The sequence below is a fragment of the Dromiciops gliroides genome, chromosome 2, assembly GCF_019393635.1.
Source record: "Dromiciops gliroides isolate mDroGli1 chromosome 2, mDroGli1.pri, whole genome shotgun sequence".
Lineage (NCBI taxonomy): Eukaryota > Metazoa > Chordata > Mammalia > Microbiotheria > Microbiotheriidae > Dromiciops > Dromiciops gliroides.
In genome coordinates this window covers 199,309,587-199,324,882 of record NC_057862.1, presented here as the reverse complement: position 1 = coordinate 199,324,882, position 15,296 = coordinate 199,309,587, and the positions used below count along the sequence as shown (strand labels likewise).

Here is a 15,296-nt window from a genome sequence, read left to right as displayed (position 1 = left end):
GGGCATAGCATTTCTTGGTTTTGTTTTATGCTAATAGGCTTATGGTCTCTATCTCTCCTCCCACCTGCCAAATTGTCATGCTCAACAATATGAAATGAGCTGATTTTAGGAGTGTGTGTATGTGTATGTATGTGTGTAATATGTTGTTGGTGTTCAGTTGTGCCTTACTCTTTGTGGCCCTATTTGGGGTTTTCTTGGCAAAGATAGTGGAATGGTTTTCCATTTCCTTCTCCAGCTCATTTTACAGTTGGGCAAATTGAGGCAAACCAAATTAAATGACTTCCCAGGGTCATACAGCTACTAAGTATCTAAAGCCAGGTTTGAACTCAGGAAGATGAGTCTTCCTGACTCCAGGCCCCAGCACTCTATTCACTGCTCCACCTAGCTGCTTCTCTCTCTCTCTCTTTCTCTCTCTGATATATGTATATAGGTATCAGATATATATATGTATGTGTGCCCATGTGTTGATATAATGTGTATATGCATATATATACATGCCCACACATATACATGCATGCATATACACATATATAGTCCCCTACTCTGCATGTCTATATATGTATGTATATGTAAATAATATTTCATGTGTGATTTGTAAGTATAGATTTCTTAATATATGTGAGATATACATGTATAAATATTTCTTGATATGTGATACATGTATAGATTTCTTAATGTATGTGATATATACACATGTATGTCACATATATTAAGAAATATGTATTTATACATATATACATATATAGACACAGAGAGTAGGGGAGTTTATATATGTATATATGCATGTATGCATGTTTATATGTAGGCATATGTATACATATACACACACATACACATAAACACCTAGGCACACACATATATACACATACTATCTACTACTATGTGGGGAACATGATCACAGCACAGCCAAGCAGCATAAATCCACATAGAATCTTCCATGGAAGTCACACTTAGGATCTATACAGACTCATCTCTTTATGGGATACAGTCATGGAAATATCTGTTACTATTTTAGCTAGAGGCCAGAGGTTCTTAATCTAGGCTCTATGAACTTTTAAAAACTTGATAGCTATGTTTTAGTATAATTGATTTCCTTTATAATACTATGTATTTTATCTTATGCTTTTAAAAACATTATTCTTAAAATAAGCTTCACCAGACTGCCAAAGGGGTCTGTGAAAACAAAAAAAAAATGTTAAGACCTCAGCTGGACCCCGACTCTTCATGGTCATTTCCCTGTTTGCTATAAGATTCTGCTTAAAAATTATCTCCCCAGATTTATCTTTAGGGAAACCACTGTGCTGGTGTCCCATAAGGCCCAAACTTTTCATGTTTATGGCACTTCCTAGAACCAATGGCATGGGAGACTAGGGATTTTGCCAGTGACAATGCACTTGCTCTGAATTTAGTCTTGGGAGAATTTTATACCTTTTTCAGAATATACTATGGGAGTTAGAGGGAGGGCTCTTGACTATAAGGTATTATTGGGTAGGATTAGAGAAGATGTTTTTCAAGTGGAAATGCAGAAATTTCTCGCATCCTGGTTTTATCCTTGAGTACAAAGTAAGGCAGTCTTGGGGTTCTCTTGAAGTCAGAGATTTTGTTGAAGATCCTAAAGATGGGCCTCCTTAGGGCTGCTGCCAAGGAGATCCATTGTGGCTTTCTTGGTTAATATTATTAATGGTTAATAGGTGCACCTGAAAATCAAGCAATATTGTAACATTTGGGTAATATTTATGTTAAATGGTTCTTTTCCAGGGCATCAAGCTGATCTTTTTTCCTAATAGTGAATACTTCATCCTTTCCAATTTTCCCATCAAATGCATCCACATCATCTTGAGACTGTGCCAGACCCAGCTGCATCTATTCTATACTCTTGGCTTCAATTATATCAAATTACCCAACCTACTCTCAGGTCCTTTAGGTTCTCTCATGCTTTGAGGCACATGCCTGATGCACCTCTTGTGAAGCACATGATTACATACCATTCAACACAAGTCTGTTTTAAGTAAACAGTAAATTAAATATTGTTAGTGCCAGGCTAAATTCACAGTTGTGAGGAAACTTCTAGAATAGGGTTCATTCCCGGAAATTGTTGGGTAGGACGCTTTTTCTTTGAATCTTTTGGGACTATTTTGAGTTCCATCTCAAGTTTTCTCCTTGAACCTCCCCCTACTCCCCCCCCCCGATATATTTGGGGCTATTTTAGATTTAATTTTTTTAAACCTCAGATCCAAAAGGAGATCAAAGACAGAGTACCAAAGTTGACAGTGTCCATGTTCAAGCTTGACCAATAAGGTCATTGATTGACATATTTCCTTTTGCCTTGTTATCTGCCTATAGCTGAAAAGAGGGCAGGAGTTAGATGCCCTGAAAAAGAAGCCAGAATCTTTAAAATTTATTTTATTTTTAATTTATGGAATGAAACAAGCATTTCCATAACATGGCATAATAAAAATAGTTAATTGCACATGAAACTACAAATCTATTATGTATAAATTGCTATTCCTTTTAAGTATATGATAAAGTTCTCATGTAACTTTCTTTTTTCCCCCTTTTTCCCCTTTTTGACAAGTGTAAAGACAAGATTTGGGGATAAGAATTCATTATTTAGTAATTGTTGGGAAAACTGGATAATAGCATGGCAGAAATTGGGCATAGATCAATATATAACACCATATACTAAGATAAAGTCAAAATGGACACATGACCTAGATATAAAGAGAGATATTACAAGAAAATTTGAAGAAGCCTAAGCCTTTTTGAACATAATCTAGTAAACCTAGTAACCTGTGCTCATCCTTTTTGCTAGTGTTTTGGCAAGATTTTCCCCAGTATCTTACTGAATGAATGTTCTTTTGAAATGGGGTTATTGAAATGTGTCCCTGCCCTAAAGGAGCTAACATTCTATGGGGAAGGGGAGGGGAGGGGAGGATGAATTGATCCTTATGCTGTCTGAATTCAAAGGCCTTAATCTTCTTGGTTGCCCTTCTCTGCATGCACTCTAATTTCTCAATATTCTTCTTAAATTGTGACTCCTAGAACTGATTATAATACTGATTTCTGATGAATTTCGATTATCAGATGGCTTTGAATCAAAACTCCTAACTTCAAACTTGGAAGACTCACCCAAATAACTTGTTAAATTTCCACATCCCCTCCATTCTTGACTCCATTTGACCCTCTTTCTTTTCTCTTTGTGAATTCACATGGGCACTTTGTCTAAGTAGAAGCTGGTCCAGATACACAAATCATTCCAGAATGACCAATCTCTTCTGCATACTTTGTATGTTTGTTCATTTACATTCTTCTTATGTTTGTTTTCATATTTATGATTTTTATATCTATATTATTTCCCCAGTGTGAATCTACCTACTTTTAAAATTATTCAAAAGCCAGCATACATACATGCCAGGGCTGTTCAATAAATGGTCATTAAGTGAAACAATATGTTCACCTAAGGCTTGCCAGAGCTCAAACAGAAAGAGGATTTCCTATGGTTTGTTAGGAGCAAGGTGTGGAAATAAGTGCTCCTATTAGCATATGATATAATACAAATTGCATCATAACCTGTAATACAATGAAGCTTTCATAATGAAATCTATAATTATTTTAAATAGATCAACTTAGCTATTCATAGGAGAAAAATGAAGTGGATAAAAATGCGTATTGTCCAGATGATGACATGAATGGATAGCCATTTGAGTCAGTCCATCAATATATCTTGGAGGGGGTGCGACACTTGACCAATGAGCTTGATCCCAATATGAATAGGAGAGGGCATCAGAAAAACAAGAAGAGATTTCAGAGTCTATCCTCATTAGAACAGGAAACCATTCTATAACATGCCTGATCCATGACCATTTAGGTCTGACCAAGAAGGTCAGACTTTCTAATAATTCACTTCTTTAACTGGCTGTAACTGAAAGATATCAGGGCTACAAACATACTTCCAGTGATGGGAAGAAGCTCCTACAACATCCTGAGGCAATCCATTCTGCTTTTACATGGTAATAATTATTAGGAAAATTTACCTGATCTCAAACTTGAATTTGCCTTTTTGGGACTTCTACTCATTGTGTTGGAGTTCAGCTCTATGGGACAACCAACCTATTCCCTTGCCAATGTGACAGCACAACAAAGATTTAAAACTCATACAACACTTTTCTCCAGTTCAATTCAATGTAACAAACATTTATGGAGTACCTATGTGCAGGCACTCTCCCAGGTTCTGGAAGATGAAGATAAAAACAAAACATTCCCCATATCTGAGGAACTTACATCAAAAGGGGGGAAACAACTTATTCCTCATATTTTATAAACTCAAAACCATACCTTATTCTAATTGACCTCCTCTGGATGCTCTTCAGTTTGTGGATATTCTTCTAAAATTATGGGTCCCAGGAATGAACATATCACTCCAAATATGGCCTGATCAGGACAGAGAGTACAGCAGGACCATCATTTCTCTTGTCCTGGATGTGGTGCTTCTTTTCATGCTAAGATGGCATTACGTTTCATGGCTGCTCTATTCAATTCAACAAATATGTATTCATGTTTATTGTATGTCAGATACCATGTTAGCCACTGAGAATACAAAGTCAAAAATGAAACAATTCAAGCCCTCAAGGAGTTTGTATTCCCATGGGATCTACACATAACACAACTCACTTATATTGAATTCACAGTCCATAGAAACACTGAGATCTTTTTTCCCCATGCTTTCTGGTACTTATCACAGTATCTGGTACATAGAAAGTGTTTAATAAATGTTTGTTTATTGGTGAATTGTTTTTCCTAAGAATTATCCTCTATGCATGTCTCCTCCATCTTATATTTTTGAACTTGTATTTCTGAACTCACTTTTATACTTTTTTTCTTTTATCATTTTTAATTTGTTTATTCCTATTACATTTCATCTTGATTCTGTCCATTGTTTTAGATTTCCAAGATCTTTTTGAATCCTAAGCCTCCATAAAGTATGCTAGCTATCCTGCTAGGCTTTGTTTCATCTTCAGATTTGGTAAGAAGTGTTATCTCTGCCTTCAAGTCATCGGCATTCAACACAGGACCAAACAGATATCTCAAATGCAAACCACTAGAGACCTCTTTCAAAGTTGATCATAAACTAATTCATGACTACTCTTTGGAGTTGGTCATTCAATCAATTCTAAAGCTACATTTTTGTACTATTCTAGTGTGTATCTCTCTGTTTTGTCCACAAGAATAGCACAATAGAATTAGTTCAAGTGCTTTTCTACATTAGAGGTATGTCATACTTATATCTTCCCCCAGAGTGATTAGTGAGATAGCGCTATCAAAAAGAAAGGCAGGCAGGCAGGCTGTTTTAACACCTAAGTGAAGCTAGGTTGGGTCTTTGTGATTGCAGTTTCTGTTCCTAGATTTTCACTGACTATCCCTTTAATAATTCAAATTTTGACAAAAATTGAAGACAAGCTCACTAGCCTAGATTCCTCTTATCCTTCCTTTTTTGGAAAATGGCAATGTTTTCCCTTCTGCAGTCAAGCAGTACCTTTCTTGTTCTCTGTGATCCTTTGAATATATCTCTGGTCATGGCTCACTAATTGTTTGTTTTTTTTTTTTTTTTTTTTACTAATCCTTTCAGTACTGGAGGATGTAGTTCTGCTTGCCAAGTCTCTTGAAGCCATCAGGAGCAGACCTAGAGTTACCTCTTCATTTATCTTCAGAGTCAGGACCATAATAGCTATTTTTCTTCTATCTTTTTCAGTACAAAATTATAATGCTAGAGAAAGACCAGAGGAACAAGATAAGAATTGAACGTTTTTTCCTCCTATCAGTTTTCATTGTCTGATCCAATCATACACGAGTTTTCTCCAAGCTGAATATCTTCAGTTTAATTCAGTGTAACAAATACTTACTAAGTGGTCCCAATTTTCAGACACTGCTTTAAATTTTGAATACAGTTATTTTATGTTCCAAGTCAGGACTATGGGGACATCCCTCCATGGATTCTCCTCTTTCCCCCAACATGAATTTTTAGGGAAAAAAACTTTTTGAAATAATAATCTAAAAAATAAAAAGTTCTATATAACTTTTGGGAAATTGTGTAGTACTTTCAGTGATCTCTAGCTGCTCACTTTTCTATACTAATATTGTCCAAATCACTCAATCACTTCATAAATCTTTATTAAGCACCTACTATGTACCAGTTACTATGGTAAGTTCTAAGAATACAAAAAGAGGCAAAAGAGACTTTACCCTCAAGGAGCTTACAATCTAATGAGGAAAAACAACATGTAAGCAAATACATAAAAACAAGCAATCTATAGAATAAATAGAAAATAATTAATAGAGGGAATATAATAGAATTAAGTAAGTTTGGGAAGGTTTACTGTAGAAGGTGGAATTTTAGTTGGGATTTTAAGGAAGCCAGGAAGGTCAGTAGTTGGAGCAGAGGAGGGAAAGCATTCCAGTCAATGGCTGAGAGTGTGGATTTAAATCAGAAGAATTTAAATTGACCCAAAAGACAATGGGAAGATGAATGTTGAGTACAAATTAACTTCAGTTTATTACCAAGAATAATTTGATCTTAAAGTCATATAAAATATATCATCAATGACATATACCACTGCAAAAGAAGTTGGGCTAGTCTTATAGAAAGAATGACAGATGATACATAGATAATGAGTACCTAGGAATTAAAGTGTTCAACGTATTGCAAGAATCAGAAGACAATCTGCTGCTAATTAATAGAAGGTAGAAGAGAATTGCACAGGATGAGAAGGTATTGAGAGGTCAGAAATCGAGCTGAAGGAAGGAGTATCCATGCCAGCGGCATCAAGGATCAACCTAAATATCCAAGCTATAGAGAAGACTTGAAAGGAACCTAATTAGAAGGACAAAAAGATTTGTGATCCTGGAAGCTACTCATTGAAAACATCAAAATTTAAATGTCTTCAGGTCAGTCCCTATGACAGTATTGGCTGGTTAAATTAAGGACCATTCTCTTATGTGGAAAATTATTTTCTCCAAAGGCTAGTAACAGCATAGAATCATAAATTAAAAGCTAGAGCACACTTTGGAGATCTAACACCTTGACTACAGATAAAGAAACACAGAAATTAAGTGACTTGCCCAGAGTTATATATACACCCAGTAAATATCTGAGGCAGGGCTTGAACTTGGGTCTTCTTGACTCCAGATCTCACAATCCTACCCAGTGTTTGCTGCCTCAATTATAGTTCATCCTGCTGTTATCAATGGCAAATCCCATGATTCAACATTCAGAAGTTTCACCTATTCTCGTCTGTCATGCTATAGAGTGGGGGGGGAGGGGGCGGGGCAGGAGAGAGAAAATTAAATTGCTGAGTTTTCAAGGAACCTTACAAACATGGCACCTCAACTTTTAGGACAGAGATACTCTTTCTTGGTCATCTTTATATTACATTCTTTTTATGGGCAATTAACTTGACTCCTGGCACGTGATGGGAAATGTCCCTAATGTGGATGCTATCATACCATCTGTATTGTATCACTGCAAGCTATGTAATCTTATAAAGAATTTTTTTTGTTTTTGGTCTGGATCTGCAATTTCTCTGGTGTAAGAAACTCCCAGTGAGAAAACTTCCTTTCTAAATGAGAATTGTGAAACATATTAATTTAGGGATTTGCCTAGAGGCATTCAGAGATTAAATATCTTCTTCAGCACATTTCGTGTCAGTGGTGGGGCCTGAACCCCAGGTATTTCTGAATCAAAGACCAGATCTCCATTTGCTATACCCTGCTTGTTGTTGTTGTTCAGTGACTTTAGTAGTCGTGTGAGACTCTTTGTGACCACATTTGGGGTTTTGGTTTTGTTTTGTTTTGTTGGCAAAGATACTGGAATGGTTTGCTGTTTCCTTCTTTAGTTCATTTTATAGATGTGGAAACAGGCAGACAGGATTAAGTGACTTACCCAGGGTCACACAGCTAGTAAGAGACTGAGGCCAGATTTGAATCAAATTTTCCTGACTTCAGGCCTGGTGCTCCGTCTACTGTCCCACCTGTACCTGCACACTATATCATGCTAAAGATTTTAAACTAATAATAAAGATTTGAACAATATTTGACTTAAAGTTTTAGTGAGATGTCTAAAGACTCCTTGTCTATCTGTGTGGGGGGCATGGGAAAAACTCAGAGAAGAATTAGACATCTACTATATTAATGGATTTATATATGTGCACATAAGGCTAATATATTTTATGCTGCCAATTTTTTTATAGTTCCATAAATACTGCTATCACCAACATTAAAAAAAAACCTGAAGAAAAAGAGCTCATATGTTCTGGTATAAATTCAGTGTATTTTATAGAATACTGCTACTCTTGATATAGCCTACGGGATGTGACTTTTCATAAAAACCTAATGAATTTCTAGATTTGTCAGCTGTTTCCAAACAGATGCACTTGACTAATCTAATGGAAATGTTTTGAGCCCAGATCCCAAATATCAATAGCTTTTACTATTGCAAATTAGTTTGTCTATTGGGTAAATTGGGCTATGGTTCTTGATAAAAAGTAGTAGCATTCTGCATATATACTTTCTGGTTAACTCACACTTTAGGATTTGATACGTGTGTACATATGTAGATACACACATATGTTTATATATATTTAACTTCTTTTTTCCCTTTTTCTTTTGCAGAGTTTTAAATTGAATGTAGACAGTCATAGTGCTCTAAAGGAAGCTGTAGTGGAAGAAGGGCAGCAACTTCTGGAGCTTATTGTATCTCACAAATCAGGTAAATCCTCCTGAAATATTGCGAGTCTTTATGTCTCCAGACTATTAAAGAATGAAGAAGCATTGCTGTAAATTACTGCATATATTCACTTCCTTATGTATTATTAATATTTACATTATCAGATTGACCTTCAAGATTTATAAATGTTTCATATACTGCATACAATGCTGTGATACTTATAAAATGAAATACTGCCTCCAAATAGTCTGTTCATTTTATTTTGGTCTTGCTGTTCAGCTGAGTTTCGGAGGAAATCATATCACTGAAAACTTCACGTTGACACAGTCTTTGATGTAGAAGCTTCGGAAATAACATTAAGATAATGAATGAGGATTGTGCATATGGATATCGATGCATATGCATTAGTGTACTTATAGATATATCTTTAGATATAAGGGGAGAAGGTATAGAAATAGCTGGATGTTTCTATGCCTAGCCATACACATGTTTTTTTTAATGTTCTGCTCTGCTAATTGCATCAGTAGGTTTTCTGGTCCTTAAACTAATTCCTTCCCCATTATTAATGCATTTATGAGGAACATATTATAAATTAAAATAGTTTTGTCATTTGGTTATGCTTATCCTTGTATGCAACAGCTTCAAGATGGAATGAATTACAATTTAGCTAGTATCTTTAGGGGGCTTACCATGACCAGTTTTAACGAGAATTTTTAATCAGATGTACCAAGTGCTAAAGCTTGCTGTTTGAATTCTGGCCTACTTACTACACTTTATTTCAAAACTGCTTTGCCTTTTCCCATTCATTTTTCTGGTTATTGTTGCTTCATCTACAGAATCTCTACACAAATATACATGGGGCCTTATCTTTGAAAAACAAATCATTAAGTTATTATTAGTTTTTTATCATGATTTTGTCCAACATTTTGTTTTTGTTCAGTCATTTCAGTCGTGTCTAACTCTTCATAACCCCATTTGGGGTTTTCTAGGCAAAGACACTGGAGTGGTTGGCTGTTTCCTTCTTTAGCTCATTTTACAGATGAGGAAACTGAGGCAAACAGGGTTTATTGACTTTCTCAGGATCACATAACTAGTAAGGGTCTGAGGTGAAATTTTGAAATCAGGAAGATGAGTCTTCCTGACTCCTAGTCCCAGTAGTCTATCCATCACACCATCTAGCTGCCCCTTGTCCAACATACATCCTTCAAGAAGTACAGACAGAATTTTAAACCATGACTTGGTGTGGTTGATTAGTAGATCTGGGTATCCTTTGACTTTGCCCTGCTGGGAATGTGAATGTAAGAATTTCTAGTCTATCTTGAATGACAAATAATAATATTAATAGAGTAGGGAGGTGCCAAGGTGCTTTTATGGAAATTGTGTTGTTTCCATCTATTCTCCTCCCCAACAAATAAAGAACAATATCTCAAGGTGCAATCAAATCCACAACTTTGTGGTTTTTTTTTCTCCCTTCATTTTCGAGAAGGACTGAAGGACATGCTGCAGATGATTGCAAGTCAATGGAAGGAACTACAGAGGCAAATCAAACGGCAACACAGCTGGATTCTTAGGGCTCTGGATATCATCAAAGCAGAGATCCTGGCTACTGATGTGCCTGCAGAGGATGAGGAAGGGACTGGAAGCCCCAAGGTAAGTGGCTTGAAGTTTGCTGTATTTCCTCTTATTCCTCTCTTCTTTTGAACTAGGCACCACTGAAGTTTTCTTTCCACCCCTAAGGCTTTTCATTTCTACTGGGTAAACTTTTTTATATATAAACAAAATGATATGGCTTACTCTGAAACAATAAAAAAAGCTTACAACTTTTAAGTTTCTCAGGAAGATGCCTTTCAGTGTATGGGGAGGGGGGTGAATTAGAGTTGGAAGGAAGGGGACATAAAGCATTTAGTAAACAAAACATAAAGCATCTTTAGCATGAATAATCAGAATGGTTTTAAATTGTTTTGTTGCAACTATAAATCACTATAATCAGTGCAATCACTCAGCTCTGACATCCATTAGCCGCTTGGTTACAGCAAATTAACAAAGAAGAGAGAAAGTGATTCATTATCTCATTCCTGTTAATGACTATCAGATGCATTGCCTAATTAGGGGATGGTCATTGTAGTGGGAAGAAGGTCATATGCTTTGCTACAAATCTTTTTGCTCAGAGTGTAAGTTCTCCATAATGGTGGATGCATTGAATATAAGTCCTTTAAAAATTCCTCTTGGCATGTTTTGGGTTTCCATTTTGCATTTACTAAAGAACCAGTGAAACATTCAGTTGGAATTTCAGTGTTGTGATTTCTCACCTAGAACTACTCCATTTAGAAGTAGAGGTCCTAAGTCAAATGGTAGAAAATAAAATTTTATCCAACAGCATTTACTTCATATTATCTCTCTCTCTCTCTCTCTCTCTCTCTCTCTCTCTCTCTCTCTCTCTCTCTCTCTCTCTCTCTCTCTCCCTCTCTCTCCCTCTCTCTCCCTCTCTCTCCCTCTCTCTCTCCTTCCGCCGTTAGTCTGACATAAGCAAAAACAGAAAACCAGTCTGCTAACATACTCGGCACGTGAAGCTTATTGTTACTTGGGGGAATTCATGGTTTCTATTCCTGGAATTGGCAAAGCAATTAAATCATCATCAAATAACATTTATTCAGCACCCATGTGTGGATTGGCACTGTGCTAAATGTTACACAGAGTAAGTTAAACAGATATTCTTGGAACTCATTCTTAAATGCAGACAGACTTACTAACAAATAACTCTACAACAGGGAGACCACCATGGCAAGGGCGCAGGCTGAATCATATTAACATAATTCATAAGCTTAAGGATTTATAGGTTTCAGAAGTTGAATAACTAAGATGTTTGCCGGAATTAGGGCAGAGATAGAATCATGATTTCTGTTTAACATGGAGAAGGTATCATGGAAAAGACTGAATTTTGGCCAATATTTGAACAGGAAAAGAGTTCATGTGATGCCCAAATCTGGATATTCTAGGAACTGGCGTAAGATAAGATATTGGTTTTGCTCTACCAAAATTGAATAAACAGTGGAAGGAATAGGCTTCTTAATACAGAACTAAACCAAGTTTAAGTAGCATGATAAAGGGGAAGCCACCAATGAGAGATGACAAGATGAGGTATGGGTAGAAATGAAAGGCATAACATGAAAATAGTCAGGAAAAAGTGATAGAATTTGACAACAAGTTACAGTTACAAAGGAAAGATCGTCAGGGCACAGAAAAGATTCCTAGATTTCTTGCTTGGGGAAAATGTAATATAGTGTTATCCCCCAAAGCAATAAAGAAACTGATTAGATGGAAGAGCTTTGTGAGAGAAATGAGCAGCTCTAGGTATCACCTATAGGTTGCATGGGTGGCACGTTTCATTCAGGTTGGCAGGGACACAGCCTGTTGTCCAGTTGAAACATTGGACAGATAAAATCATGTGACATCACCATGTTAGAGGAACCCTTAGAATCATCCTCATCTTAAGGCAAAATTGACAATGAAAGATGAAAAGAAATGATGAGTATAATAAGAACTTCTAACTTGGCAGAAGGGCAATGGATCACAGAATCTCAGAGTTGGAAATGAACTCAGAGGACATCTAGTCCAGCCACAAGAATCTTCTTTACAATCTCTCTTCCCAAATGGCCATCTAGTCTAAAGACCTCTACTGAGGGGGACTTCACTATTTCCCACTATTTCTGCTTTTGATAGCTCTAGTTATTAGATAATTTTTTCTTATGTCAAGCCTAAATTTGATTATTTGTGATTTAAACTTATAATACTAACATTTTATTTTTATATAGGGAGCTGTCATCTAAATATCTTTGTACGCCAGAAAGCATGATATAAAAATGAATTACTATTACTTTTCCCAACATTTATTCCTCCTGCCTGAAGGAATAGATCATTACCAACTATGCAAAAGATTTTAGAAGCTAAGTGATGACAGTGGTGACATTGTCTTTAGGGGCCTAGGGAAAAATGCATATTCTGACCTATTGACCTAAGTCATTCACTTGATGTGATGGTGCACACCTATTTCATGTATCTTTTCTTCTTCCTGTTACACCACGACCATACATTTAATTTGTATGCTTTTCCTCATTTTTTAAAAAAAGACTGAACATCTTATGATTTTTCCTAGACTGAAAACAACTATATTTTGTAAAATTGGCTGCCAGATAATATGTAATAACAATCATGGTGTCATTGTTTTTCTATAGAGTTGTTAAACAAAAAGATTATCAGAATCTCACTTAAGTATCCTGACATTTCTGTGAAGCCTTAGATATGGTGGAGAATATTTCCTCTCTCTTCAGAGATAAAGATTGTGGGTGAGGCATGGAAAAACTTGTACTCAACATCCCCCTCATAACTGCCCCCCCCCGAAAAAAAAATCTTAAGGTACAGGCCTGATGATGTCACTTCCCTGCTCATAACCTTGAAATAACTTCCTAATTGTCTCTAGGACAAAATCCAAGCTCTTCATAGTATGGGCTGAGCCATGCTTCCAGAAATTTTACTGTTACTGTCTTTCACATGTTTCTCATTCCAACCAAACTTGTCTACTGACTGTTTGCTGAACGTGAGATTTCATCTTCCTTTGCTTAGGTATTTCAATCTCAGGACCAGAATGTACTCTCTGCTTATTTCTTCCTGTTGTATCCTTTTCTTCATTCAGGGATTAGCTCATGTGACACCCCTTTTAAGAAGTTTTCCCTGATTCCCATCATTGCGATTGATCTTTCCTTCAAATGAGCTTTTATTAAGTATCTGTATATAATGTGTATTTCCCTAAGAGAATCTATGGATGGCTAGGTGACTTCAGTGGAGAGAGGGCCGAGCCTAGAGTCAGGAAGACTTCTTCCTGAGTGCAAATCTGATCTCACATACTTACTGCCTGTGTGACCCTGCTCAAGTCACTTAACTCTGTTTGCCTCAGTTTCCTCACCTGTAAAATGAGCTGGAGAAAGAAATGGAAAACCACTTTAGTATCTTTGCTGTGAAAACTCCCAATGGGGTCACAAAGAGTCAGTCATGACTGACGTGACATAATAAGAAAACAGAATCTAAGCTCCATGAGGGCAGACAAGATTTAGTTAATGCTTTTTTGCCAATGATCTATAGCTAAGTGACTTGAATATATGAAGTATTTAATAAATGTTTGTTAAGTTAAATCAAATTAAAATGACATAAGCTGGGGGCAGTTAGGTGGCACAGTGGATAGAGCACCAGCCCTGGATTCAGGAGGACCTGAGTTCAAATCTGTCCTCGGACCCTTGACACTTACTAGCTGTGTGACCCTGGGAAAGTCCCTTAATCCCAATTGCCTCACCAAAAAAAAAATAAATAAATAAATAAGACATAAGCTGGTAGAGCCAAAGATAAAGTCCACACCTTTTGATTCTCAACCAATGTTCTTTCAAGTAGATTTTGGTGTTCAGTTAATTTTTTTTTTCAGTTGTATGCAACTCTTTGTGATCCCATTTGCCATTTTCTTGGCAAAGATACTTAACTGGTTTGCCATTTCCTTCTCTAACTCATCTTGTAGATGAAATTGAGGCAAATGAGGTTAAGTGACTTGCCCAGAGTCATACAGCAAGTGTCTGAGGACAGATTTGAACTTGGGTCTTCCTGACTTCAGACCCAGCACTCTATTCACTGAACCACCTATCCTCCTTTCTAGTAGATTAGTTTGTGTTAACTCTGAATCGATTGACTCATCTATAGTTGGAATACTCTCATTTCATTTCTGCCTCTTCAAATTCGTTGTTTGCTTTTAAACTCTGTTCAGTCAACACTTTGTATGACAAACCATTCCTAATCATCCCAGCTGCTATTATTTCGCTTCCTCCCCCATTTACCTGTATTTGTATATACATGTATGTGTACATGTACACATACATGTACATATACATAGATATTCTATATAACTATATATGTACACATACGTGTACATATACATAGATATTCTATATAACTATATATCTACTTATCTCTCCAAAAGAATGTAGCTCTCTGAAAACAAGTACTGTTTCCATTTTGTCTTTGTATCTTTGTCACCTAGCACAAAATCTGGTATACGGTCAGCTTTTAATAAATGCTTTAATGTTCAAACAAATAAACAAAAATTGACTTTTAATTTTTTCTAGATTTTAGTAGGGAAACCAGAATGATTCTAGTGGGTTTTAACAATCTGGGAATAAGTAGCAACTGTTGGATGTTGGAACAAGAGCTGATTTTGGAGTTAGATGATTTGGTTTAAAACTTGGCTCTATCACTTACTACCTGAGTGACCATGGATGGCTCATATGACCTCAGTTATAAAATGAGTGGGTCAGAGTAGGTGGATGATGAATTTCTAAGGATCCTTCCAGCTCCAACTCCTGTGAGTAGTGATCTAAACAGAAACTTTCCTCTAAGCCTTGACCGGAACATTCTGGGTAACTGTTGTTTGCCAAACAAGGCTTATAATTGTAATATGCAATGTTGTTATTTATAATTCTCAATGTCATGTGCAATGAAAATATCAGTTTAAGTTCAGAAATTATTTCTATAGGATAATTTC

General features: G+C 36.3%; 1 protein-coding gene across 3 annotated transcripts in view; it reads left to right on the top strand.

Moving 5' to 3' along the window:
- AKAP6 (A-kinase anchoring protein 6) overlaps positions 1-15,296 on the top strand; it is a 594,007-nt gene that overhangs the window by 285,354 nt on the left and 293,357 nt on the right. For all 3 annotated transcript variants that reach the window (XM_043983332.1, XM_043983334.1, XM_043983333.1), the window contains exons 6-7: positions 8,665-8,761; positions 10,206-10,369. In XM_043983332.1, coding sequence (XP_043839267.1) covers positions 8,665-8,761; positions 10,206-10,369 — 261 coding nt within the window. The remainder of the gene's footprint in view (positions 1-8,664; positions 8,762-10,205; positions 10,370-15,296) is intronic.